At 45.7% G+C, this 27,441-nt stretch overlaps 1 protein-coding gene across 1 annotated transcript; it reads right to left on the bottom strand.

Moving 5' to 3' along the window:
• stk31 (serine/threonine kinase 31) lies at nucleotides 1–27,441 on the bottom strand. The gene is made up of 26 exons (XM_090220836.1): nucleotides 27,304–27,441; nucleotides 27,051–27,098; nucleotides 26,901–26,953; nucleotides 26,631–26,729; nucleotides 26,468–26,536; nucleotides 23,004–23,162; nucleotides 22,679–22,801; nucleotides 22,375–22,586; nucleotides 22,122–22,272; nucleotides 21,897–22,022; nucleotides 16,596–16,711; nucleotides 16,230–16,386; nucleotides 15,887–16,012; nucleotides 15,445–15,627; nucleotides 14,992–15,114; nucleotides 14,496–14,615; nucleotides 13,284–13,415; nucleotides 7,262–7,363; nucleotides 6,433–6,513; nucleotides 6,053–6,178; nucleotides 5,549–5,680; nucleotides 4,951–5,037; nucleotides 3,075–3,224; nucleotides 1,662–1,793; nucleotides 1,268–1,342; nucleotides 1–1,092 (listed from the first exon to the last, which is right to left on the bottom strand). Exons 2-26 carry the CDS (start codon nucleotides 27,067–27,069, stop codon nucleotides 991–993), a joined length of 2,955 nt encoding a protein of 984 aa, XP_090076962.1. The 5' UTR covers nucleotides 27,070–27,098; nucleotides 27,304–27,441; the 3' UTR covers nucleotides 1–990.

The raw sequence follows: 27,441 nt of genomic DNA, 5'->3' as shown, positions 1-27,441 counted from the left end.
CATCTTTAGTATTTTTACTCCAGCAGTTTGGATATGAAATTAAATGATGAGGATATGAAATTAAATGATGAGGATATGAAATTAAATGATGAGAATGAGACAAAAATACAATATGAACATCGTGTTTTTACAGATGGAAAATAAACAACAAAAAAAGCCCAACTTCTAATGAATCTCTCCAAATCAAAGGACATTTAGAGAGTGCAAAACCATCAACCCGCAGTTCTGTAAAATAGGGGCACGTAGGGGGCACAAAAATCTGACCATAGTTTTCAACCAGTGAAGGGTGAGAAAACATGTAATGATAACAATTTTCTCAGGGGAGCGTTTTCCAAGGGATTTTCAGAGATTTTACAGTCGATTGATGCTGACAACATCCCGATCAGGCAAGTCAGGAGACAGTCAGCAACAGAGCACAGAACTAGTGTTAAAGAGTACACAGCAGCAAAAACTCTAACTTCTTAGAACCGAAAGCATTGTGCTGGTGGTGGTTCCCTTTGAGTTCTAAATGAGATCAGGTCCATACAGATCAGGTCCATACAGACCAGGTCCATACAGACCAGGTCCATACAGACCAGGTCCATACAGACCAGGTCCATACAGACCAGGTCCATACAGACCAGGTCCATACAGATCAGGTCCATACAGATCAGGTCCATCTCAGAACGTGTCTTTTATTTCCTCTAGAAAGTGACAACTGCAAGACAGGGTACTCCAACATCACCTAGTTACTGAACAGAACATTTAAAAACGGAAAATAATATACAGCTAAACAACATGATACTGTGCTTTTACATCAGCAGACTGACAAATATATTGTGCTTTTATATTGGGAGATCAACAAAACATTGTAGTATTGAAGTAGTCTGGGTACTGGTAAAGCATATTTGGTATGTCACGGAGTGGAATGTTAGCTAAACAGACGTTACCCAAGCTAGTATTAAAGTAAAACTGTCAACCAAACTATCCCAGTATGTACCAGTTGCCTGGTTACTGGTCAGACAGGAAGTAGTCATCAGCCAGGGTCTCAGCAGCAGTCAGTCTTCCAACACACACCAGCAGCTTAGACAGCAGGGCTTGAAGTTTGTCCTCCTGGACAAGAGGACACACAACATCCTTTAAGCACTTTGTGATTGTCTATCAATGGAAAGTGTGTTAAAAATGACATGTTTTATTCTCCTAATTAAAACTGACCTGTACTTTGGGAGCAAAAATAAAATGCATTCTAAATGAATTGAAACATGAAAAGGCCACCAGGGTTACTGACCAGTTTCACTCCGCTGATATCCAGGGCCAGTCTGCTGCCACTATCCAGATCCCCGTTGAACCCTGGGGCATGCAGCTGCAGACAGAGTTGTTGATGCCAAAAAATAAATGGTATGGACCCAACTGCTTACGGAGAGCTTCTTTTCAACAAGTCTATTGTTCACATCTCCTCGAGTCTCTCCGGATGAATATTCAATGTTATCAGTAACTTCTGCTAATGATTTCTCCTGTATGACATGTCAGAGTTCCCCTGAAACCCCTTAAAATATATATCAATTCCTGCTGTATTCCACTCTGTCCCAAAGCTGCTTGACCACGAGCTATAGAGCCATCCATCTTGTGTTATACAGAGACCTGGGCTGATCTACAGAGAGGGCAACATGAAGGCGTTTTACCCAGAACAGCAGGCAGCCGTAGGAGTACATGTCACAGGCTGGAGTAGGAGGTGTGCCTTGTGTCTGACGGAGCTCTGGGGCAACCAGGCTGATAGAGCCGGCCACCATCCCACTGTCCACTGCCCTCTGTACCTGGAACCGACATGGTACGTACAACCATGAAACAACCATACGTAGCGCTCATTCAGACACGTGTAAAAGAAACCAAGGTACATGAGATAGTGTATTTAAAATGGAGGGGGAAAACAGTTGTTTCTGTTTGATGAGAGAGATGTGGTAAATTAGGGTTGTGCGTCCATTCATGCTTTTTGTATGTTATTTTTTATACCAATGATCAGGCCACACCCGGCCATAATTACAGACACCTGTGTGTGTCCTTTGACACTATAGAAACTAGTCACCCCGCAGTGTCTGTCATTATACCCTGATGAAGACAGTTGTCTGTTGAAACGTTGGTTATTAAATTATTACATCTGAGCTCCTAGTGTGCAATTTTCCTTTAATTTGAAGTGTTCTACTCCGCTAGCCAGCACCTCTCCTAAACAGGTGTTCTACTCCGCTTAGCCAGCACCTCTCCTAAACAGGTGTTCTACTCCTCTAGCCAGCACCTCTCCTAAACAGGTGTTCTACTCCTCTATCCAGCACCTCTCCTAAACAGGTGTTCTACTCCGCTTAGCCAGCACCTCTCCTAAACAGGTGTTCTACTCCTCTAGCCAGCACCTCTCCTAAACAGGTGTTCTACTCCTCTAGCCAGCACCTCTTCTAAACAGGTGTTCTACTCCTCTAGCCAGCACCTCTCCTAAACAGGTGTTCTACTCCTCTAGCCAGCACCTCTCCTAAACAGGTGTTCTACTCCGCTTAGCCAGCACCTCTCCTAAACAGGTGTTCTACTCCTCTAGCCAGCACCTCTCCTAAACAGGTGTTCTACTCCTCTAGCCAGCACCTCTCCTAAACAGGTGTTCTACTCCTCTAGCCAGCACCTCTCCTAAACAGGTGTTCTACTCCTCTAGCCAGCACCTCTCCTAAACAGGTGTTCTACTCCACTAGCCAGCACCTCTCCTAAACAGGTGTTCTACTCCGCTTAGCCAGCACCTCTCCTAAACAGGTGTTCTACTCCTCTAGCCAGCACCTCTCCTAAACAGGTGTTCTACTCCTCTAGCCAGCACCTCTCCTAAACAGGTGTTCTACTCCTCTAGCCAGCACCTCTCCTAAACAGGTGTTCTACTCCACTAGCCAGCACCTCTCCTAAACAGGTGTTCTACTCCACTAGCCAGCACCTCTCCTAAACAGGTGTTCTACTCCTCTAGCCAGCACCTCTCCTAAACAGGTGTTCTACTCCCCTAGCCAGCACCTCTCCTAAACAGGTGTGCGTTTCTTTAGCCTCCACGTTAGGATGGAGGAAAGGCTACTCACAGGAGTCTTTATGAAGTCGTAGTCTCCCACCATGCCTTGGTGTCGGTGGAGGACGAAGACGTTGTTGGGGTTGAGGGAGGCATGGGTGACACCTGCAGCGTGGAGGGCCTGGAGGCCCCTGGCCACGCCTCTCATCACCTTCACAGTCTCCTGATGGGAGAGACAGGACAGTAGGTCAATGTGTTATACAGCCAGTCTCCTGATGGGAGAGACAGGACAGTAGGTCAATGTGTTACACTACCAGTCTCCTGATGGGAGAGACAGGACAGTAGGTCAATGTGTTACACTACCAGTCTCCTGATGGGAGAGACAGGACAGTAGGTCAATGTGTTATACAGCCAGTCTCCTGATGGGAGAGACAGGACAGTAGGTCAATGTGTTATACTACCAGTCTCCTGATGGGAGAGACAGGACAGTAGGTCAATGTGTTATACAGCCAGTCTCCTGATGGGAGAGACAGGACAGTAGGTCAATGTGTTACACTACCAGTCCCCTGATGGGAGAGACAGGACAGTAAGTCAATGTGTTATACTACCAGTCTCCTGATGGGAGAGACAGGACAGTAGGTCAATGTGTTATACACAGTCTCCTGATGGGAGAGACAGGACAGTAGGTCAATGTGTTATACTACCAGTCTCCTGATGAGAGAGACAGGACAGTAGGTCAATGTGTTATACAGCCAGTCTCCTGATGGGAGAGACAGGACAGTAGGTCAATGTGTTATACTACCAGTCTCCTGATGGGAGAGACAGGACAGTAGGTCAATGTGTTATACTACCAGTCTCCTGATGGGAGAGACAGGACAGTAGGTCAATGTGTTATACTACCAGTCTCCTGATGGGAGAGACAGGACAGTAGGTCAATGTGTTATACTACCAGTCTCCTGATGGGAGAGACAGGACAGTAGGTCAATGTGTTATACTACCAGTCTCCTGATGGGAGAGACAGGACAGTAGGTCAATGTGTTATACTACCAGTCTCCTGATGGGAGAGACAGGACAGTAGGTCAATGTGTTACACTACCAGTCTCCTGATGGGAGAGACAGGACAGTAGGTCAATATGTTATACTACCAGTCTCCTGATGGGAGAGACAGGACAGTAGGTCAATATGTTATACTACCAGTCTCCTGATGGGAGAGACAGGACAGTAGGTCAATATGTTATACTACCAGTCTCCTGATGGGAGAGACAGGACAGTAGGTCAATATGTTATACTACCAGTCTCCTGATGGGAGAGACAGGACAGTAGGTCAATATGTTATACTACCAGTCTCCTGATGGGAGAGACAGGACAGTAGGTCAATATGTTATACTACCAGTCTCCTGATGGGAGAGACAGGACAGTAGGTCAATATGTTATACTACCAGTCTCCTGATGGGAGAGACAGGACAGTAGGTCAATATGTTATACTACCAGTCTCCTGATGGGAGAGACAGGACAGTAGGTCAATGTGTTACACTACCAGTCTCCTGATGGGAGAGACAGGACAGTAGGTCAATATGTTATACTACCAGTCTCCTGATGGGAGAGACAGGACAGTAGGTCAATGTGTTACACTACCAGTCTCCTGATGGGAGAGACAGGACAGTAGGTCAATGTGTTACACTACCAGTCTCCTGATGGGAGAGACAGGACAGTAGGTCAATATGTTATACTACCAGTCTCCTGATGGGAGAGACAGGACAGTAGGTCAATGTGTTATACTACTACAAAACAAGGGCATGTGAATAAGGTTCCAAAACTGCCCGATTTCCCAGAAAACTATGTTGGAAGAAGGGGAATCCTCCAACTGAAATTTCTGGAAACCTGGGAATTTTGGGAGAGTTTTGTAACTCTAAACGTGAAATATGAGGAAGGTAGTTGAGAGAACTCACTGAGGTTGTTAGGGGTTTGGCAGCCTGAACAGCCCAGAGACTTCCATTGGGGAAGTATGGCACCATCACATAGGCAAGAGGGTCTGACTGGAAGAGAAGGGTTCATAGTGACATCATGACAAATGCAGAACACGACCTCTCTAAAATGTTCTGCCTGGTCAATCAGACATCTGAAGTGGTTGTACAACATTCACTACGATGTAGCCTCCACAGACTTCAGGGCTTTCATACTTCCCACGCTTAGGGGAGCAGAGCTGTTGTGAAGGAAGTGTGTGTGTTTACACAGGACGTTACGCCCCCACCTACTGTCAACCAATCATGTCAACGCAGAGCTAAACAGAGCCCTCTGCATTGTTACAAAATTTGGGAGGCTCACGGCGATGCGGTACAGAGCTCGACTTGGCCTCTGCACGCCTCATCAGGAGGCTCCGCAATTACATCACACCCTCCATACGAAGCCTCCGACCGCATTTTCAGATCATGCATAAACATGTCTTTAAGTCAAGTTCCTCAAATCATGAAACATGTGGCTTGTAAGACAGGAAGACATATGAAGCTTAGTGACTGGGTCGAGACAGGGAAGCTGAGTGAGCAGTACCTTGCCAAAGAACAGTGCCAGAAGAGGGAGTATTCCAGTGTCAGTCTGACTCTCCCGCTGAGTCCTGGTTCTGTGAAACTGGGTGGTTCTCTCTAACACTCTGGCCTCTGCCTCCTCATTCACAGTGTAACTCTGACAGGGAAACCAGACACAAACCACCAATAAGGATAACAGCTAAACCTCTGTCTAAAGACCGGGGTGTTTCAGTTGGCACTAAACCAGATCAAAACGTCTTTAAACAGGAACAGTAATACCTGAACATGTTCAAAAAGAACAATCATTCTGTTTCAAAATGTTTGCTCACATTTGGGCCTGACAGCCTTACAGGTTAAAAACATTGTGTAAATGTGGAACTCTAACTCCCATATGGCACCCTATTCCATATATAGTGCACTACTTTTAACCAGAGCGCTATGGGGGCCCTAGTCAAAAGTAGTGCACTATATAGAGAATAGGGTGCTATTTGGGACGTAGACCTAAAAAGGTGTGTGAAAAGGGGGTTACCTTGAGTATGACCCTCTGTCCCTGGAACTCAGTACAGACCAGAGGCCTGCGTCCACTCAGCTCCTTCATGGGCTCAGCGTCAAACATGTCCCTGTCCAGACTCTTCACCACCAGACCTCCAGAGCTCTGCACACACACACACACACACACACACACACGGTTGTGGTCATCATACTAACATCTGTGAAATACGTAGGTGCTGCTAATAATACATACATGATGAGAACATGGTAATTAGGAACACAGTGAAATAATACTGGACACATTCACAGATCTCCACTAGGAGACAGAACTGCAGCACAATGTGACCATGTCCTGGTTTCCATATGGTCTTGTACAGAGGTATAGTTGGATCAGTCAGGACTCAGGTTGTCTCTCACCATGTGGCTGTGGATGTCTGCCTCAGGGTAGAGCAGGGGGAGCTCAGGACAGCAGCCTTCAGCCAGAGCACTGAGCTTCATCTACAACACAAACATGACACAGCTATTAGGGAGGGGTGTGATGAGTGGAACTTACACATTGTGGAAGTGTTCCTGGACTTAGTTGGAACACAGAATTACAATGACAGAACATTTGACAGAACATATGACAGAATTAGAATGACAGAACATATGACAGAATTACAATGACAGAACATATGACAGAACATATGACAGAACATATGACAGAACATATGACAGAATTAGAATGATAGAACATATGACAGAATTAGAATGACAGAATTAGAATGACAGAACATATGACAGAACATATGACAGAATTAGAATGATAGAACATATGACCTAATTAGAATGACAGAACAGATGACAGAATTAGAATGACAGAACATATGACAGAATTAGAATGACAGAATTAGAATGACAGAATTAGAATGACAGAACAGATGACAGAATTAGAATGACAGAACATATGACAGAATTAGAATGACAGAATTAGAATGACAGAACAGATGACAGAATTAGAATGACAGAACATGACAGAATTAGAATGACAGAACATATGACAGAATTAGAATGACAGAATTAGAATGACAGAATTAGAATGACAGAATTAGAATGACAGAACATATGACAGAATTAGAATGACAGAACATATGACAGAATTAGAATGACAGCACATATGACAGAATTAGAATGACAGAATTAGAATGACAGAACATATAAATGACAGAATTAGAATGACAGAATGATGTTGGAACATGTAACATACATATTCTTTTCTTTCTTGACCGATTTCATGGAAAAGAGTGTTTCTGGTCTCAGCAATCTCTTCCTTCTTCTTCAGAATCTCCGTTAGGTCAAAGTCTTCAGCCTGACAGGAGAAACCATTAATAAACCTCCCTTTGCTATATTACCACTCTAATCACTACTGCATTCACAGGAAATCATTCTGCCATTATACCTATACAAATTGAGCAAATGAGCTGGGTATCCTCCGCAGACAAGCCAGCTGTTCTGGGACTGTGTTCCAGACGGCATCCTATAGGCTTGGCTGGTATACCGTATACCAGGGGATTTGGAAATGGCCAAAGATTGGTTTTTCAATACCGTTTGTAAAATATTTTGGGGAAGTTTTTCAATACAGAACTATTCTCCATGTCTCCACTTTCGTCATCTACAGCATGTTCAGCCATAGTATTAGTGCAGAGCAGGCCGGTCAGTCTGTGCTTTTGTACATATTTTAGTGATAGGATGATGTTAATACTGGAAGTTGAAGTGTTTCAATACATCTTTATATTTGTGGCTACTTAAGTAAAACCTGCAGTCAACTTGTGCAATTCGTTAGGAGAGGAAGATGATCGCATTGATCATTTCACCTGTCACATTATGAAGCTCACCGTAGTTCCCCAGAACAGTTGAGACAGTCACATTATGAAGCTCACCGTAGTTCCCCAGAACAGTTGAGACAGTCACATTATGAAGCTCACCGTAGTTCCCCAGAACAGTTGAGACAGTCACATTATGAAGCTCACCGTAGTTCCCCAGAACAGTTGAGACAGTCACATTATGAAGCTCACCGTAGTTCCCCAGAACAGTTGAGACAGTCACATTATGAAGCTCACCGTAGTTCCCCAGAACAGTTGAGACAGTCACATTATGAAGCTCACCGTAGTTCCCCAGAACAGTTGAGACAGTCACATTATGGAGCTCACCGTAGTTCCCCAGAACAGTTGAGACAGTCACATTATGAAGCTCACCGTAGTTCCCCAGAACAGTTGAGACAGTCACATTATGAAGCTCACCGTAGTTCCCCAGAACAGTTGAGCCTGTCACATTATGAAGCTCACCGTAGTTCCCCAGAACAGTTGAGACAGTCACATTATGAAGCTCACCGTAGTTCCCCAGAACAGTTGAGACAGTCACATTATGGAGCTCACCGTAGTTCCCCAGAACAGTTGAGACGGTCACATTATGAAGCTCACCGTAGTTCCCCAGAACAGTTGAGACAGTCACATTATGGAGCTCACCGTAGTTCCCCAGAACAGTTGAGACGGTCACATTATGAAGCTCACCGTAGTTCCCCAGAACAGTTGAGACAGTCACATTATGGAGCTCACCGTAGTTCCCCAGAACAGTTGAGACAGTCACATTATGAAGCTCACCGTAGTTCCCCAGAACAGTTGAGACAGTCACATTATGAAGCTCACCGTAGTTCCCCAGAACAGTTGAGACAGTCACATTACATTATGAAGCTCACCGTAGTTCCCCAGAACAGTTGAGCCTGTCACATTATGAAGCTCACCGTAGTTCCCCAGAACAGTTGAGCCTGTCACATTATGAAGCTCACCGTAGTTCCCCAGAACAGTTGAGACAGTCACATTATGAAGCTCACTGTAGTTCCCCAGAACAGTTGAGCCTGTCACATTATGAAGCTCACCGTAGTTTCCCAGAACAGTTGAGCCTGTCACATTATGAAGCTCACCGTAGTTCCCCAGAACAGTTGAGACAGTCACATTATGAAGCTCACCGTAGTTCCCCAGAACAGTTGAGACAGTCACATTATGAAGCTCACCGTAGTTCCCCAGAACAGTTGAGCCAGTCACATTATGAAGCTCACCGTAGTTCCCCAGAACAGTTGAGCCAGTCACATTATGAAGCTCACCGTAGTTCCCCAGAACAGTTGAGACAGTCACATTATGAAGCTCACCGTAGTTCCCCAGAACAGTTGAGCCTGTCACATTATGAAGCTCACCGTAGTTCCCCAGAACAGTTGAGCCAGTCACATTATGAAGCTCACCGTAGTTCCCCAGAACAGTTGAGACAGTCACATTATGAAGCTCACCGTAGTTCCCCAGAACAGTTGAGACAGTCACGTGTTTGTTTGTAAATGGCACAACAGGAGAAAACGGGAGCAGGTGAGTCCAGCTGTGTGTTGACATGAACCTGTTTTATATTGAAAGTCTTTGTTTGTTTTGCTTCAATAGTGATCAGGAGCATGCAACTAGTTTTCCTTCACAGAATACATTAGTACAACACCTTCATCAGACACTACATTAGTACAACACCTTCATCAGACACTACATTAGTAAAACACCTTCATCAGACACTACATTAGTAAAACACCTTCATCAGACACTACATTAGTACAACACCTTCAGACAATACATTAGTAAAACACCTTCATCAGACACTACATTAGTACAACACCTTCATCAGACACTACATTAGTACAACACCTTCATCAGACACTACATTAGTACAACACCTTCATCACACTACATTAGTACAACACCTTCATCAGACACTACATTAGTACAACACCTTCATCAGATACTACATTAGTACAACACCTTCATCAGACACTACATTAGTACAACACTTTCATCAGACACTACATTAGTACAACACCTTCATCAGACACTACATTAGTACAACACCTTCATCAGACACTACATTAGTACAACACCTTCATCAGACACTACATTAGTACAACACCTTCATCAGACACTACATTAGTACAACACCTTCATCAGACACTACATTAGTACAACACCTTCATCAGACACTACATTAGTACAACACCTTCATCAGACACTACATTAGTACAACACCTTCATCAGACACTACATTAGTACAACACCTTCATCAGACACTACATTAGTACAACACATTCATCAGACACTACATTAGTACAACACCTTCAGACACTACATTAGTACAACACCTTCATCAGACACTACATTAGTACAACACCTTCAGACACTACATTAGTACAACACATTCATCAGACACTACATTAGTACAACACCATCAGACACTACATTAGTACAACACCTTCAGACACTACATTAGTACAACACATTCAGACACTACATTAGTACAACACCTTCAGACACTACATTAGTACAACACCTTCATCAGACACTACATTAGTACAACACCATCAGACACTACATTAGTACAACACATTCATCAGACACTACATTAGTACAACACCTTCATCAGACACTACATTAGTACAACACATTCATCAGACAATAGCGTAATTTACAACAGAAGTGTAACACTATTTGGCTGGCAGACACACAAGTAAATGAGCTTTCAATGAAAAAGCTGATGGAGAACAGTAGCTACACATCAGTCAGAGTGCTGTCTGCTGATAGAATGATGGAGAACAGTAGCTACACATCAGTCAGAGTGCTGTCTGCTGATAGAATGATGGAGAACAGTAGCTACACATCAGTCAGTGCTGTCTGCTGATAGAATGATGGAGAACAGTAGCTACACATCAGTCAGTGCTGTCTGCTGATAGAATGATGGAGAACAGTAGCTCCACATCAGTCAGAGTGCTGTCTGCTGATAGAATGATGGAGAACAGTAGCTCCACATCAGTCAGAGTGCTGTCTGCTGATAGAATGATGGAGAACAGTAGCTACACATCAGTGAGAGTGCTGTCTGCTGATAGAATGATGGAGAACAGTAGCTCCACATCAGTCAGAGTGCTGTCTGCTGATAGAATGATGGAGAACAGTAGCTACACATCAGTCAGTGCTGTCTGCTGATAGAATGATGGAGAACAGTAGCTACACATCAGTCAGTGCTGTCTGCTGATAGAATGATGGAGAACAGTAGCTCCACATCAGTCAGAGTGCTGTCTGCTGATAGAATGATGGAGAACAGTAGCTACACATCAGTCAGTGCTGTCTGCTGATAGAATGATGGAGAACAGTAGCTCCACATCAGTCAGTGCTGTCTGCTGATAGAATGATGGAGAACAGTAGCTACACATCAGTCAGTGCTGTCTGCTGATAGAATGATGGAGAACAGTAGTGCTGTCTGCTGATAGAATGATGGAGAACAGTAGTGCGGTCTGCTGATAGAATGATGGAGAACAGTAGCTACACATCAGTCAGAGCGCTGTCTGCTGATAGAATGATGGAGAACAGTAGCTACACATCAGTCAGTGCTGTCTGCTGATAGAATGATGGAGAACAGTAGCTACACATCAGTCAGAGTGCTGTCTGCTGATAGAATGATGGAGAACAGTAGCTACACATCAGTCAGAGTGCTGTCTGCTGATAGAATGATGGAGAACAGTAGTGCTGTCTGCTGATAGAATGATGGAGAACAGTAGCTCCACATCAGTCAGTGCTGTCTGCTGATAGAATGATGGAGAACAGTAGCTCCACATCAGTCAGAGTGCTGTCTGCTGATAGAATGATGGAGAACAGTAGCTACATATCAGTCAGAGCGCTGTCTGCTGATAGAATGATGGAGAACAGTAGCTCCACATCAGTCAGAGTGCTGTCTGCTGATAGAATGATGGAGAACAGTAGCTACACATCAGTCAGTGCTGTCTGCTGATAGAATGATGGAGAACAGTAGCTACACATCAGTCAGAGTGCTGTCTGCTGATAGAATGATGGAGAACAGTAGCTCCACATCAGTCAGAGCGCTGTCTGCTGATAGAATGATGGAGAACAGTAGCTCCACATCAGTCAGAGTGCTGTCTGCTGATAGAATGATGGAGAACAGTAGCTACACATCAGTCAGTGCTGTCTGCTGATAGAATGATGGAGAACAGTAGCTACACATCAGTCTGTCTGCTGATAGAATGATGGAGAACAGTAGCTACACATCAGTCAGAGTGCTGTCTGCTGATAGAATGATGGAGAACAGTAGCTACACATCAGTCAGAGTGCTGTCTGCTGATAGAATGATGGAGAACAGTAGCTACACATCAGTCAGAGTGCTGTCTGCTGATAGAATGATGGAGAACAGTAGCTACACATCAGTCAGTGCTGTCTGCTGATAGAATGATGGAGAACAGTAGCTACACATCAGTCATAGTGCTGTCTGCTGATAGAATGATGGAGAACAGTAGCTACACATCAGTCAGAGTGCTGTCTGCTGATAGAATGATGGAGAACAGTAGCTACACATCAGTCAGAGTGCTGTCTGCTGATAGAATGATGGAGAACAGTAGCTACACATCAGTCAGTGCTGTCTGCTGATAGAATGATGGAGAACAGTAGTGCGGTCTGCTGATAGAATGATGGAGAACAGTAGCTACACATCAGTCAGAGTGCTGTCTGCTGATAGAATGATGGAGAACAGTAGCTACACATCAGTCAGAGTGCTGTCTGCTGATAGAATGATGGAGAACAGTAGCTCCACATCAGTCAGAGTGCTGTCTGCTGATAGAATGATGGAGAACAGTAGCTACACATCAGTCAGAGTGCTGTCTGCTGATAGAATGATGGAGAACAGTAGCTACACATCAGTCAGAGTGCTGTCTGCTGATAGAATGATGGAGAACAGTAGCTACACATCAGTCAGAGTGCTGTCTGCTGATAGAATGATGGAGAACAGTAGCTACACATCAGTCAGAGTGCTGTCTGCTGATAGAATGCCCGTTCCTGAATTCTCATCCGAGTGGAGAAGAGCAACTGAAGAACGAAATGAGTTTAATGCCGAACAGAAATTACAATAAGAAGCATTTTATATCTGCATTTACAAGACGCAGCAAGATATTTCTTATGAGATTTAAATGTATTTCCCTGTGTGAAAAGCATAGAATTCTGCATTAGGTTGACCCTTAAATTGAACTAGCTAGTTATCTAAGTAAATGGCTGAATTAATAAGGAAATGGGAAACATATCGTGTTCGCTTTCTGCCCTGTTTGACAAGTCAAAGCCCTTTGTATGAATGATCTGTACAACTAACACTGCAGCCTGATTTATGAGCCACGGTCAAAAGTAGGACACTAAATAGACTTCCTTGTCTCTCACCTCCTCCAGACTGGCCTCCTCCACCTGTCTCCACCTCAGCTGAGCCCTCAGGCTGCGGATACGTTTCTTCACAGAGAACAGAGAGTCTGGAGTCGGGCTAGTATTCTGCCACTGTAGCATCTCACCCTTAAACTGAATAGAACACAAACAGAATGCAACACAAACGGAATAGAACGCAAACGGAATAGAACGCAAACGGAATAGAACGCAAACGGAATAGAACGCAAACGGAATAGAACGCAAACGGAATAGAACACAAACTGAATAGAACACAAACTGAATAGAACACAAACTGAATAGAACACAAACTGAATAGATCACAAACTGAATAGAACACAAACGGAATAGAACACAAACGGAATAGAACACAAACGGAATAGAACACAAACTGAATAGAACACAAACTGAATAGAACACAAACTGAATAGAACGCAAACTGAATAGAACGCAAACTGAATAGAACACAAACTGAATGCAACACAAACGGAATAGAACGCAAACGGAATAGAACGCAAACGGAATAGAACGCAAACGGAATAGAACGCAAACGGAATAGAACGCAAACGGAATAGAACACAAACTGAATAGAACACAAACAGAATGCAACACAAACTGAATGCAACACAAACGGAATAGAACGCAAACGGAATAGAACGCAAACGGAATAGAACGCAAACGGAATAGAACGCAAACGGAATAGAACACAAACTGAATAGAACACAAACTGAATAGAACACAAACTGAATAGAACACAAACTGAATAGATCACAAACTGAATAGAACACAAACGGAATAGAACACAAACGGAATAGAACACAAACGGAATAGAACACAAACTGAATAGAACACAAACTGAATAGAACACAAACTGAATAGAACGCAAACTGAATAGAACGCAAACTGAATAGAACACAAACTGAATAGAACATCCTTGATAAAGGAGAAAACATCAGTTTGAGAGATAAGAGCACATCTCCAGACTGCTAGTGTTCTGACACAGCAGAAAGAGAAGCTATATGGTTAAAGACAAACAGCAATATCTACTCAGATTAGGGTCGCAGCATGAAGGGAAACTTTTAGGTTTTCTAGAAATCTTGGTTGGATGATTCCGGATTTCCTGCATATTCCCTCACAATTATGGGAATCTTCCAACCTTGATTTCTGGAAAATCTGGTAAGTAACCACTTTAAATATCGAAAACAACTCTCTCACCTTGGTGTTGAGCAGATATTTCTCCATAATGTCACTCAGCAGACTCTGCTCACTCTGAATGTGCTGCATGACTTTGTGGAAAGCGTTGGACACTGCCTTGGTCTCATGGTTGTTCTGCTCCTGTTGAGTAAACAAACAAGTCAACAACAAACAAACAGAGTAAAAAAACACGACGATGAGGTAATGCTGTGTTCAAAATAACAGAGAAATCTCAGACTTCAGTGTGTTTAAGACCACTGGGAACTCGGAGGGGGAGGGGGGCGTGCTAGTAGTTTTGAACGGTCATCCAACTCAGAATTCCAAGTCAGGAAACTCATCTTTCTAAAGCTCCAACTTTCCGCCCTGAAGATCCCTGACGTCATGTTTCCTAGTTGTCTTCAAAGCACCATAATACTCACTGACATGTAGCTGGACAGGTGAAATATGGGCCCTGGTCAAAAGTAGTGAACTATATAAAAAGGGAATAGGGTGCCATTTGGGACGCACGCAAACTCACCCCGACTGACAGGGGAGAGTCCAGCTCCTTGGCCACGTTGTTCTCTGCCTGCTTCAGCAGCTCATTCACTCCGTCCACGATGTCATTCACTCCCACCACTGTGTTAGCTGACAGGCAGAAAAACTGAAGGGACATTGTAGGATTAGGATTTCCCAGACAAGCCCAATGCTTAACTAAAAAAACCTTTTGAACATGAACATGTTTCTTAGTCCACGAGGCTTAATCTGTGTCCGGGAAACCGGCCCGCCAATACCCAGGAAGACCGCTGGAGAAGAATTACATGTCAAATCATGTTCCGTGGGCAAATCTTCAATCCCTTTAGTAAAGAGAACAGTTGTTTCCCCTTCCCACCCTTCACACAAAAGCTTGGGAGAAATAAACCCAGACTCTCTTTTTAAAAGTTTCTTCATCCTCAGTTCACCCAAACCAAAACGGTACCGGGTCATTCTGTACCTTGCCAACGTTCTCCGACCAGGTACACAGGGCCTGGAGGGCCTTGTCCGTCCCATCTCTGACAGAGCTGGTGAGCTGACTCCTCTGAGTCCTCCACTGGCAGTACTGCTCAAAGGCCTGCTCTCCAACATCACCCTCCATAGAGGCTGGACCAAACACTGCAGTCAGGGAGGAGCTCACCTCCTGTAACACAAGGGAACAACAGCTTGATCATAGCACGCGTCCCAAATAATACCCTATATAGAGCACTATGTAGGGAATAGGGTGCTATTTGTGCCACATCCTTAGGTGTTGATGCATCAGAGCACGTTCAGCTGATAGCCTTGATATAACCCCATTCCTGTAAAGTCATCTAGAAATAACAAACCCACTTCACATATTTGGAATGTTGAATGAAAAAAATATATTGAGATGACAGAATCCTAGTTTTCATTTTCAGTACCTCCAGTTTGTCCATGCGTTGTCTGACTGGCAAACACTCAGCCTCCTGAAGGAAGGACTCTACAGTGGCAGTCAGAACACCTCGCACCTTATTCCGGTTGTCTATCAGATCCCCAAGCTGCTCCTTCTGCAAAATGGACGCCAAAACATGGTCATTTCACTGATGAGAAACTGTATTCTGATCTGATGAGACACGTGTCTTTGTGTCCCAAATGGCAAACTATTCCCGATTTAGTGCACTACTTTCAACCAGACCACTATGGGCCCTGGTCTAAAGTAGTGCACTAAATAGGGAATAGGGTGCCATTTTGGATGCACACATTAATAGTAGGATGCAGACTGACCGTCTGACAGGCCTTGAGTTTCTCCTGAGCCAGGCTGTAATCTCTCCATGCCGACTCCAGCTTCTCCATGGCAACCGGGGCAGAGATGCTGTTGTTTATGACAATGTTGATAGACTCCGTAAGCCTGTCGCTATCCGTGTTACCTGGGTTTCTCTCTCTGTCCAGTAGAAATAAAACCACGATAATGCAAATCAATAGAAAGAGTTACTCAATGGGAAATGTTGAATTGTAAAAAAAAATAAAAAAATAAATTAAAAACAGGGGGGGGGGGGGTCAGAAAATGGTACCTCATTACCATATAGTGCACTACTTTCGACCAGAGTGCACTATATAGGGCGCTATTTGCCACCCAGACCATCACAGTACCTTAATCCTCTCAGAGAATCGACTCTCTCAGCCAGTCGACAGAACCGTTCAGCCACCGCTGAGTCCAGGAGCTTATCCACTTGCTTCTCCTTCTTCTTTAACTGTCCCCTCATAGCCTAAACACAGGGAGAAGCATTCAAAACACCAAAGACAGAGACACAGTAGCACAAATCAAATCGTATGTCACATGCTTTGGAAACAACAGCTGTAGATTGACAGTAGAATGCTTACTTTTCCAACAATAGAGTGTTAGATTTTTTTTTTTTATCTAAAAAAAAAAAAAAGTCAATGGTGACACGAGGAATACATGAGGACATTAGCCACATTATCTACCTTCACGTTCCTTCAGTCTTTCATAACATTCATTCTAACTATAACCCAGGGCCCGGCTTCCCGATAGCGTTGGAATTTAGGTTTACAAGTGTTTTAATTACTCATCTTTCCTGCAACAGCCGAAGATGTAACATGCGTTCCCCAAAACACCACGCAGAAAGAGCGTTCGCTAAGTGCGTTGGGAAACGCGTTGATACTGAAAGAAAAGGCAGCGCTGCTCTCGGCCCACTGGGCAAAATCTGGTTGAATCAACATCGTTTCCATGCCATTTCAACCCCAAAAATCTATGTGATGAAGTTAAATCAAAGTGGGAAACTGATTGAATTTGCAAAAACTCATCAATGTAAGGGCATTTTAGTGTTTTTTTCACCCAACTTTTATTAACCTAAATCCAATGACATGGTGACATTTGTCGTGGATTTCACGTTGAATTCACGGTTAGTTGACAACTCAACCAAATGCAAATCAAACTAGACTTTTAACTGACGTCTCTGCCCAGTGGGTGATCAGCTTTTCTCCATTCAAATCTGACCTTAACATTAGAATTATTCTACAATACTGACGACAGATCAGCTCCTAGATATATTATCAGCTAATGGCTGCAAGTATTGGAGGCGGCTTATTCCATAATGCACTCATTCATTGGCACACGTTGTTACACATGAAATATACTGAGGCAAAAATTGACAGACCGTGTAGCCTACAAACATTTTAAATAATGCAGTCATCTAGGTTCTCATTTTAAGCATATTTTTATATTTTTCTTGTTCAATTGTAAAGACCGAGGCAGACGAAAACAAAGTGAGTTTTGAAGTGCAACTTTACTAAAGATGGTTTGGGGAAACAGCTGGGATATTTAGCAATGTTCCTAGGAAGGTTCTATCGATGAACTTAGCATTAAGATGCTTTTGGGAAACCAGACCCAGGTCTATCCCCTTAAAACCTCATACCTGCACTACCATGTCCCTTCCACACTTACGACCCTGCCAAAAAAAAAAAAACATTGTTGAGGACAAAGCCAAACATTTGCATTATACACTGAACAAAAATATAAACGCAACATGTAAAGTGTTGGTCCCAAAAAGCTTATTTTTCTCAGATTTTGTGCACAAATGTGTTTACATCGCTGTTAGTCAGCATTTCTACTTTGCCAAAATAATCCATCCAACTGACAGGTGTGTACCTGACAGTGTATTAAACAGCATGATCATTATACAGGTGCACCTTGTGCTGGGGACAATAAAAAGCCACTCTAAAATGTGCAGTTTTGTCACACAACACAATGCCACCGTTGTCTCAAGTTTTGGGGGAGTGTGTAATTGGCATGCTGACTGCAGGAATGTCCACCAGAGCTGTTGCCAGAGAATTGAATGTTAATTCCTCTACCATAAGCTGCCTGCAACATAGTTTTAGAGAATTTGCAGTACGTCCAGCCACCCTCAAAACCACAAACCTTGTGTAACCCAGCCAGCCCAGGACCTCCACATCCAACTTCTTCATTTGATGAAACTGTGGGTTTGCACAACCGAAGAATTTCTCAGGGAAGCTCATCTGCGTGCTCGTCGTCCTCACCAGACTTGACCTGACCAGTTTGGTGTCGTAACCGACTTCAGTGGGTAAATACTCACCTTTGATGGCAACTGGCATGCTGGAGAAGTGTGCTCTTCACAAATGAATGTCCCATTACTTCCATTGCCTCATACTTGCCAGACATGTTACCAATTGAGCATGTGTGGGATGCTCTGGATCGACGTGTACGACAGCGTGTTCCAGTTCCCTCCAATATCCAGCAACTCCGCACAGCCATTAATGAGTGGGACAACATTCCACAGGCCAATCAACAGCCTGATCAACTCTATGCGAAGGAGATGTGTCACTCTGCATGAGGCAAATGGTGGTCACTCCAGATACTGACTGATTCTCTGATTCATCACGCCCCTACTTTTTTTTTTTTAACCTTTTCTGTTACCAACAGATGCATATCTGTATTTCCAGTCATGTGAAATCCTTAGATTAGGTGTGGTGAGGGTTGAATGTGCTGTGGTGAGGGTTGAATGTGCTGTGGTGAGGGTTGAATGTGCTGTGGTGAGGGTTGAATGTAGACTCGTTAATGTGCTGTGGTGAGGGTTGAATGTAGACTCGTTAATGTGCTGTGGTGAGGGTTGAATGTAGACTTGTTAATGTGATGTGGTGAGGGTTGAATGTAGACTCGTTAATGTGCTGTGGTGAGGGTTGAATGTGCTGTGGTGAGGGTTGAATGTGCTGTGGTGAGGATTGAATGTAGACTCGTTAATGTGATGTGGTGAGGGTTGAATGTAGACTCGTTAATGTGCTGTGGTGAGGGTTGAATGTGCTGTGGTGAGGGTTGAATGTAGACTCGTTAATGTGCTGTGGTGAGGGTTGAATGTAGACTTGTTAATGTGATGTGGTGAGGGTTGAATGTAGACTCGTTAATGTGCTGTGGTGAGGGTTGAATGTGCTGTGGTGAGGGTTGAATGTGCTGTGGTGAGGATTGAATGTAGACTCGTTAATGTGATGTGGTGAGGGTTGAATGTAGACTCGTTAATGTGCTGTGGTGAGGGTTGAATGTGCTGTGGTGAGGGTTGAATGTAGACTCGTTAATGTGCTGTGGTGAGGGTTGAATGTAGACTTGTTAATGTGATGTGGTGAGGGTTGAATGTAGACTCGTTAATGTGCTGTGGTGAGGGTTGAATGTGCTGTGGTGAGGGTTGAATGTGCTGTGGTGAGGGTTGAATGTAGACTCGTTAATGTGATGTGGTGAGGGTTGAATGTAGACTCGTTAATGTGCTGTGGTGAGGGTTGAATGTGCTGTGGTGAGGCTTGAATGTAGACTCGTTAATGTGCTGTGGTGAGGGTTGAATGTGCTGTGGTGAGGGTTGAATGTGCTGTGGTGAGGGTTGAATGTAGACTCGTTAATGTGCTGTGGTGAGGGTTGAATGTGCTGTGGTGAGGATTGAATGTGCTGTGGTGAGGGTTGAATGTGCTGTGGTGAGGGTTGAATGTAGACTCGTTAATGTGCTGTGGTGAGGGTTGAATGTGCTGTGGTGAGGGTTGAATGTGCTGTGGTGAGGGTTGAATGTAGACTCGTTAATGTGCTGTGGTGAGAGTTGAATGTAGACTCGTTAATGTGCTGTGGTGAGGGTTGAATGTGCTGTGGTGAGGATTGAATGTAGACTCGTTAATATGCTGTGGTGAGGGTTGAATGTAGACTCGTTAATGTGCTGTGGTGAGGGTTGAATGTGCTGTGGTGAGGGTTGAATGTAGACTCGTTAATGTGCTGTGGTGAGGGTTGAATGTGCTGTGGTGAGGGTTGAATGTAGACTCGTTAATGTGCTGTGGTGAGGGTTGAATGTGGACTCGTTAATGTGCTGTGGTGAGGGTTGAATGTAGACTCGTTAATGTGCTGTGGTGAGGGTTGAATGTGCTGTGGTGAGGGTTGAATGTGCTGTGGTGAGGGTTGAATGTAGACTCGTTAATGTGCTGTGGTGAGGGTTGAATGTAGACTTGTTAATGTGATGTGGTGAGGGTTGAATGTAGACTCGTTAATGTGCTGTGGTGAGGGTTGAATGTGCTGTGGTGAGGGTTGAATGTGCTGTGGTGAGGATTGAATGTAGACTCGTTAATGTGATGTGGTGAGGGTTGAATGTAGACTCGTTAATGTGCTGTGGTGAGGGTTGAATGTGCTGTGGTGAGGGTTGAATGTAGACTCGTTAATGTGCTGTGGTGAGGGTTGAATGTGCTGTGGTGAGGATTGAATGTAGACTCGTTAATGTGCTGTGGTGAGGGTTGAATGTGCTGTGGTGAGGGTTGAATGTGCTGTGGTGAGGGTTGAATGTAGACTCGTTAATGTGCTGTGGTGAGGGTTGAATGTGCTGTGGTGAGGATTGAATGTGCTGTGGTGAGGATTGAATGTGCTGTGGTGAGGGTTGAATGTAGACTTGTTAATGTGCTGTGGTGAGGGTTGAATGTGCTGTGGTGAGGGTTGAATGTGCTGTGGTGAGGGTTGAATGTAGACTCGTTAATGTGATGTGGTGAGGGTTGAATGTAGACTCGTTAATGTGCTGTGGTGAGGGTTGAATGTGCTGTGGTGAGGATTGAATGTAGACTCGTTAATGTGCTGTGGTGAGGGTTGAATGTGCTGTGGTGAGGGTTGAATGTGCTGTGGTGAGGGTTGAATGTAGACTCGTTAATGTGCTGTGGTGAGGGTTGAATGTGCTGTGGTGAGGATTGAATGTGCTGTGGTGAGGATTGAATGTGCTGTGGTGAGGGTTGAATGTAGACTTGTTAATGTGCTGTGGTGAGGGTTGAATGTGCTGTGGTGAGGGTTGAATGTGCTGTGGTGAGGGTTGAATGTAGACTCGTTAATGTGCTGTGGTGAGAGTTGAATGTAGACTCGTTAATGTGCTGTGGTGAGGGTTGAATGTGCTGTGGTGAGGGTTGAATGTAGACTCGTTAATGTGCTGTGGTGAGGGTTGAATGTGCTGTGGTGAGGGTTGAATGTAGACTCGTTAATGTGCTGTGGTGAGGGTTGAATGTGCTGTGGTGAGGGTTGAATGTAGACTCGTTAATGTGCTGTGGTGAGGGTTGAATGTGGACTCGTTAATGTGCTGTGGTGAGGGTTGAATGTAGACTTGTTAATGTGCTGTGGTGAGAATTGAATGTAGACTAGTTAATGTGCTGTGGTGAGGGTTGAATGTGCTGTGGTGAGGGTTGAATGTAGACTCGTTAATGTGCTGTGGTGAGGGTTGAATGTAGACTCGTTAATGTGCTGTGGTGAGGGTTGAATGTGCTGTGGGTTGAATGGTTGATGTGCTGAGGATTTAATGTTGACTTGTTAATGTGCTGTGGTGAGAATTGTATGTTGACTTCTTAATGCTATGTGTTCATGAGCAGGTGCTCAGGGACAAATGACTAGTAGAAATCTGCTCCATACGACACCAGTCTCACCTGCACTTCCTGTTTGGCAACTTGCAGGTGTTTCTCCAGCTGCTCTGTTTGGTTCTGGAGTGTGTTCCTCTCCACCTTCCATCTCTCTGCCTCTTCAGCATAATTAGCAGTCTCCTCTTTCAACTTCTGAAATGACAACACAAGACGATACTCATACATAACTAATGTCCTGGAAAGCTTGCTGTGTGAGTGTGTCAGTGTGTCTCTCCACTCTGTTTGTTCAACCTGGAGCTCTGAGAGGCTGTCTCTCAGCTGGTCCTCCCTGCGCTGGGTCTCTCGTTCTGCCTTCAGCCTCTGGTTCTCCTCCACCAGCTCCTGGTCCATCTTCTTCTTCATTAGGTTGGCAGCATGCTGGGCTGTGGCCTTGCTCTTCTCCCTGAGCAGGAGTTAAAACACACAGGCTGACAGAAAACACAGTCCTAGACAGACGGGTGTCTTACTTCATTATCCCAGAGGAACAAACAGACAGGTATCTTACTTAATTGAAAGGGGACTCTGGTCGGGGAAAGCAGGCCGTAGTTTGGGCATGCAGACTGTAGAGCCAGGCATGTCCCCATCCCCCTGGGGGCCAGGCCAATCCAACACCCGCTGAGGCCACGGGCAATGGGACTCCTGCAGGGCCCGCACAGACATGGGGCCCTCACGGTTACTCCCCGGGAGGGTGAACTTGGCAAACTTCATCTTCAAAACCTAAGAGAGCATTTTATTGTCAGTTTTCAAGATGTGCCTTGAGTCATAAAAACTCCTTACAGGACATAACAGACAGAGGTTTGTTTGAGGACCTCTTCACCGATGTCCAGGTTTCCCTGAAAGGCCTGGACCAGGACGGTCCCGTCCAAGCAGACAGACTTCTTCTGGATGCGGACCTTCTTCCCATAGATCAGATTCTGAAGGAAGGCCTTTCCCTAAAGTGCAAAACAAGACAATGCACATTTTGTTAGCAGAAGGACTCTACTGAAAATACATCACAATGTGTCAACCCATTCACACATATATGACACCAAATACTAAACACGAACCCTTAAGATAAGAATCCTATTTTACGAGGGAGACCTGCCATATTTCCACATAGACATTAATGACAGCACATGGAGAGGAACTGAGTACCTGCAGGAAATGTGCTGAGTCTTGGTCAGTGGACACATTGAAGCCCTGGAACTTGTACTTCTTGGCCAGACAAGGTGCCTGTAGATCCCCTGGCAGCTCCACCAGAGCTGACCGACTGACTAACTCTGTGTTCCCATAGTCAATGTAGGACACGTGAAACTGGACACAAGGTGGAGATTGGAATGTCAGTCTGCATCCCAAATGACATCCTATTCCCTATATAGTGCACTACTTTTGACCAGGGCCTATAGGGATAAGTAGTGCACTATAGGGAATAGGGTGCCATTTGGAAACAATGTTTCTTTTAAAGACAAGTTGGATACATAATCAGTCAGCACCACAGCCAGCCTCCTCACGCCAGTCAGCACCACAGCCAGCCTCCTCACGCCAGTCAGCACCACAGCCAGCCTCCTCACGCCAGTCATCACAACAGCCAGCCTCCTCACGCCAGTCAGCACCACAGCCAGCCTCCTCAGGTCAGTCAGCACCACAGCCAGCCTCCTCACGCCAGTCAGCACCAGATCCAGCCTCCTCACGCCAGTCAGCACCACAGCCAGCCTCCTCACGCCAGTCAGCACAACAGCCAGCCTCCTCACGTCAGTCAGCACCACAGCCTCCTCACGTCAGTCATCACCACCACAGCCTCCTCACGTCAGTCATCACCACAGCCAGCCTCCTCACACCAGTCATCCCCACAGCCTCCTCACGTCAGTCATCACCACAGCCTCCTCAGGTCAGTCAGCACCACAGCCAGCCTCCTCACGCCAGTCAGCACCAGAGCCAGCCTCCTCACGCCAGTCAGCACAACAGCCAGCCTCCTCACGCCAGTCAGCACAACAGCCAGCCTCCTCACGTCAGTCAGCACCACAGCCTCCTCGCGTCAGTCATCACCACAGCCAGCCTCCTCACGTCAGTCATCCCCACAACATCCTCACGTCAGTCATCACCACAGCCTCCTCACGTCAGTCATCACCACAGCCTCCTCACGTCACTCATCACCACAGCCTCCTCACGTCAGTCATCACCACAGCCTCCTCACGTCAGTCATCACCACAGCCTCCTCACGTCAGTCATCACCACCACAGCCTCCTCACGTCAGTCATCACCACAGCCAGCCTCCTCACACCAGTCATCCCCACAGCCTCCTCACGTCAGTCATCACCACAGCCTCCTCAGGTCAGTCAGCACCACAGCCAGCCTCCTCACGCCAGTCAGCACCAGAGCCAGCCTCCTCACGCCAGTCAGCACAACAGCCAGCCTCCTCACGTCAGTCAGCACCACAGCCTCCTCGCGTCAGTCATCACCACAGCCAGCCTCCTCACGTCAGTCATCCCCACAACATCCTCACGTCAGTCATCACCACAGCCTCCTCACGTCAGTCATCACCACAGCCTCCTCACGTCACTCATCACCACAGCCTCCTCACGTCAGTCATCACCACAGCCTCCTCACGTCAGTCATCACCACAGCCTCCTCACGTCAGTCATCACCACAGCCTCCTCACGTCAGCCATCACCACAGCCTCCTCACGTCAGCCATCACCACAGCCTCCTCAAGTCAGCCATCACCACAGCCTCCTCAAGTCAGCCATCACCACAGCCTCCTCAAGTCAGCCATCACCACAGCCTCCTCAAGTCAGCCATCACCACAGCCTCCTCAGGTCAGTCAGCACCACAGCCTCCTCAGGTCAGTCAGCACCACAGCCAGCCTCCTCACGCCAGTCAGCACCACAGCCAGCCTCCTCACGCCAGTCAGCACAACAGCCAGCCTCCTCACGTCAGTCAGCACCACAGCCTCCTCGCGTCAGTCATCACCACAGCCAGCCTCCTCACGTCAGTCATCCCCACAACATCCTCACGTCAGTCATCACCACAGCCTCCTCACGTCAGTCATCACCACAGCCTCCTCACGTCAGTCATCACCACAGCCTCCTCACGTCACTCATCACCACAGCCTCCTCACGTCAGTCATCACCACAGCCTCCTCACGTCAGTCATCACCACAGCCTCCTCACGTCAGTCATCACCACAGCCTCCTCACGTCAGCCATCACCACAGCCTCCTCAAGTCAGCCATCACCACAGCCTCCTCAAGTCAGCCATCACCACAGCCTCCTCAAGTCAGCCATCACCACAGCCTCCTCAAGTCAGCCATCACCACAGCCTCCTCAAGTCAGCCATCACCACAGCCTCCTCAAGTCAGGCATCACCACAGCCTCCTCAAGTCAGGCATCACCACAGCCTCCTCAAGTCAGTCATCACCACAGCCTCCTCAGGTCAGTCATCACCACAGCCTCCTCACGTCAGTCATTACCACAGCCTCCTCACGTCAGTCATCACCACAGCCTCCTCACGTCAGTCATCACCACAGCCTCCTCACGTCAGTCATCACCACAGCCTCCTCACGTCAGTCATCACCACAGCCAGCCTCCTGTCAGTCATCACCACAGCCTCCTCACACCGGTCATCACCACAGCCTCCTCACACCGGTCATCACCACAACCTCCTCACACCGGTCATCACCACAGCCTCCTCACGCCAGTCATCACCACAGCCTCCTCACACCAGTCATCACCACAGCCTCCTCACACCAGTCATCACCACAGCCTCCTCACACTAGTCATCACCACAGCCTCCTCACACCAGTCATCACCACAGCCTCCTCACACCAGTCATCACCACAGCCTCCTCACACCAGTCATCACCACAGCCTCCTCACACCAGTCATCACCACAGCCTCCTCACACCAGTCATCACCACAGCCTCCTCACACCAGTCATCACCACAGCCTCCTCACACCAGTCATCACCACAGCCTCCTCACACCAGTCATCACCACAGCCTCCTCACACCAGTCATCACCACAGCCTCCTCACACCAGTCATCACCACAGCCTCCTCACACCAGTCATCACCACAGCCTCCTCACGTCAGTTAGCACTACATCATCCCGAGATAAACTAAACAACAGCCTGCAGTGTTATGTCCCAGGGGGGGTTTACACACCAGCTGCAATTCCAAATCTGTCTAAATCTATTACATGTCTAACCACTTAACTTCCATACCAGGATCTCATCAGCACAGCCTCAGATCATACCAGGATCTCATCAGCACAGCCTCAGATCATGCTTGTGTCAGAATGACATCAGCACAGCCTCAGATCATGCTTGTGTCAGAATGACATCAGCACAGCCTCAGATCATGCTCGTGTCAGAATGACATCAGCACAGCCTCAGATCATGCTTGTGTCAGAATGACATCACCACAGCCTCAGATCATGCTTGTGTCAGAATGAAGATATGAACCACAATGATACATTGATAAGCACCCTCACATCACCCTCACGCTTTTCCAGACTGCGAGATGGTCAGCGTGTCCCAAATTACCCATAGGGCTCTGGTCAAAAGTAGTGCACTTTATAGAGAATATGGTGCCATGTGGGTAGTATCCAGACACTCATCGACTCACATTATCAGTCTGCTGCAGGACCTTGCACCTGTACCAACAGCTGTCCTCAGAGAAGACTGCCCCATAAATCTAGATGCAAACACAAGATAGATGCAGTATGAATCCAATGATAATGGTTTCTCTCTTCTCCATCACTCCAAGTCTAGGTTCTACCTTTCTTTACCTTCTGAGGATTGGGACTTCCAAGTACCCTTGGGGCTGTTGGGCATTTGTCTGCCAAGGCTTTTCTTATGTTTTCAATGGCTTGATCGTCCTTGACATTCTACAACACATAACAAACAAACAGAATGGGAGTTTACTGTGTACATGTTTGGGTTACATTTCTTTGGTGTTCTTGTGTAAATCAAACGGATCAATCAACAGGTGAAATGTTCAACCAAAGTTCAAACGTTAATTAATTCAATAGTGGTATGTGCTACGTGTAGTTAACTACCTGCGCCCAAAACGTGATGGCGTCCAAAACGTGTGTTACACCAACAAGCTCCACTAAAATGAAATTAAACCAGTATTAATACGCGAAGGATATTTTTCATAATTAAGTGGATAGTTATAGAAATATTTAGACGACAGAAAGAATACTCACTATTCTCACCGTCCATCATTCATTGGTCTATGTTTATAGGTTGATTGGCTGTGATGTAAAATACACAACATGATAATGCGCTAGAATGCATGGCTACGGCTCCCTGGCTAGGCCAACGTGAAATCTATCCATTTATAAATTCAAGTTTTGGGAGAAATAATTTGTTCTAAAAAACAGATGTTGTCCATGAAGTTACCGTGGAAACAGACAAACATATATTTTTAATTACAGTAGGTCAACCTAATAATCTCACCTGTTTGGATCTTGATATGAGTCTTCTGTAAACGAAAGAAATGTATACACTTGACCTCATGCTGAGGTCAAGCGGTTCATGGAAAAACCGGCCCCCGAAGACACATTTTTTTCTGTGATACTCTACAGTGGGTCTCTT

The sequence above is a fragment of the Oncorhynchus mykiss genome, chromosome 3, assembly GCF_057628025.1.
Source record: "Oncorhynchus mykiss isolate SJ-2025 chromosome 3, ASM5762802v1, whole genome shotgun sequence".
Lineage (NCBI taxonomy): Eukaryota > Metazoa > Chordata > Actinopteri > Salmoniformes > Salmonidae > Oncorhynchus > Oncorhynchus mykiss.
This window is presented reverse-complemented; position numbering and strand designations above follow the sequence as displayed.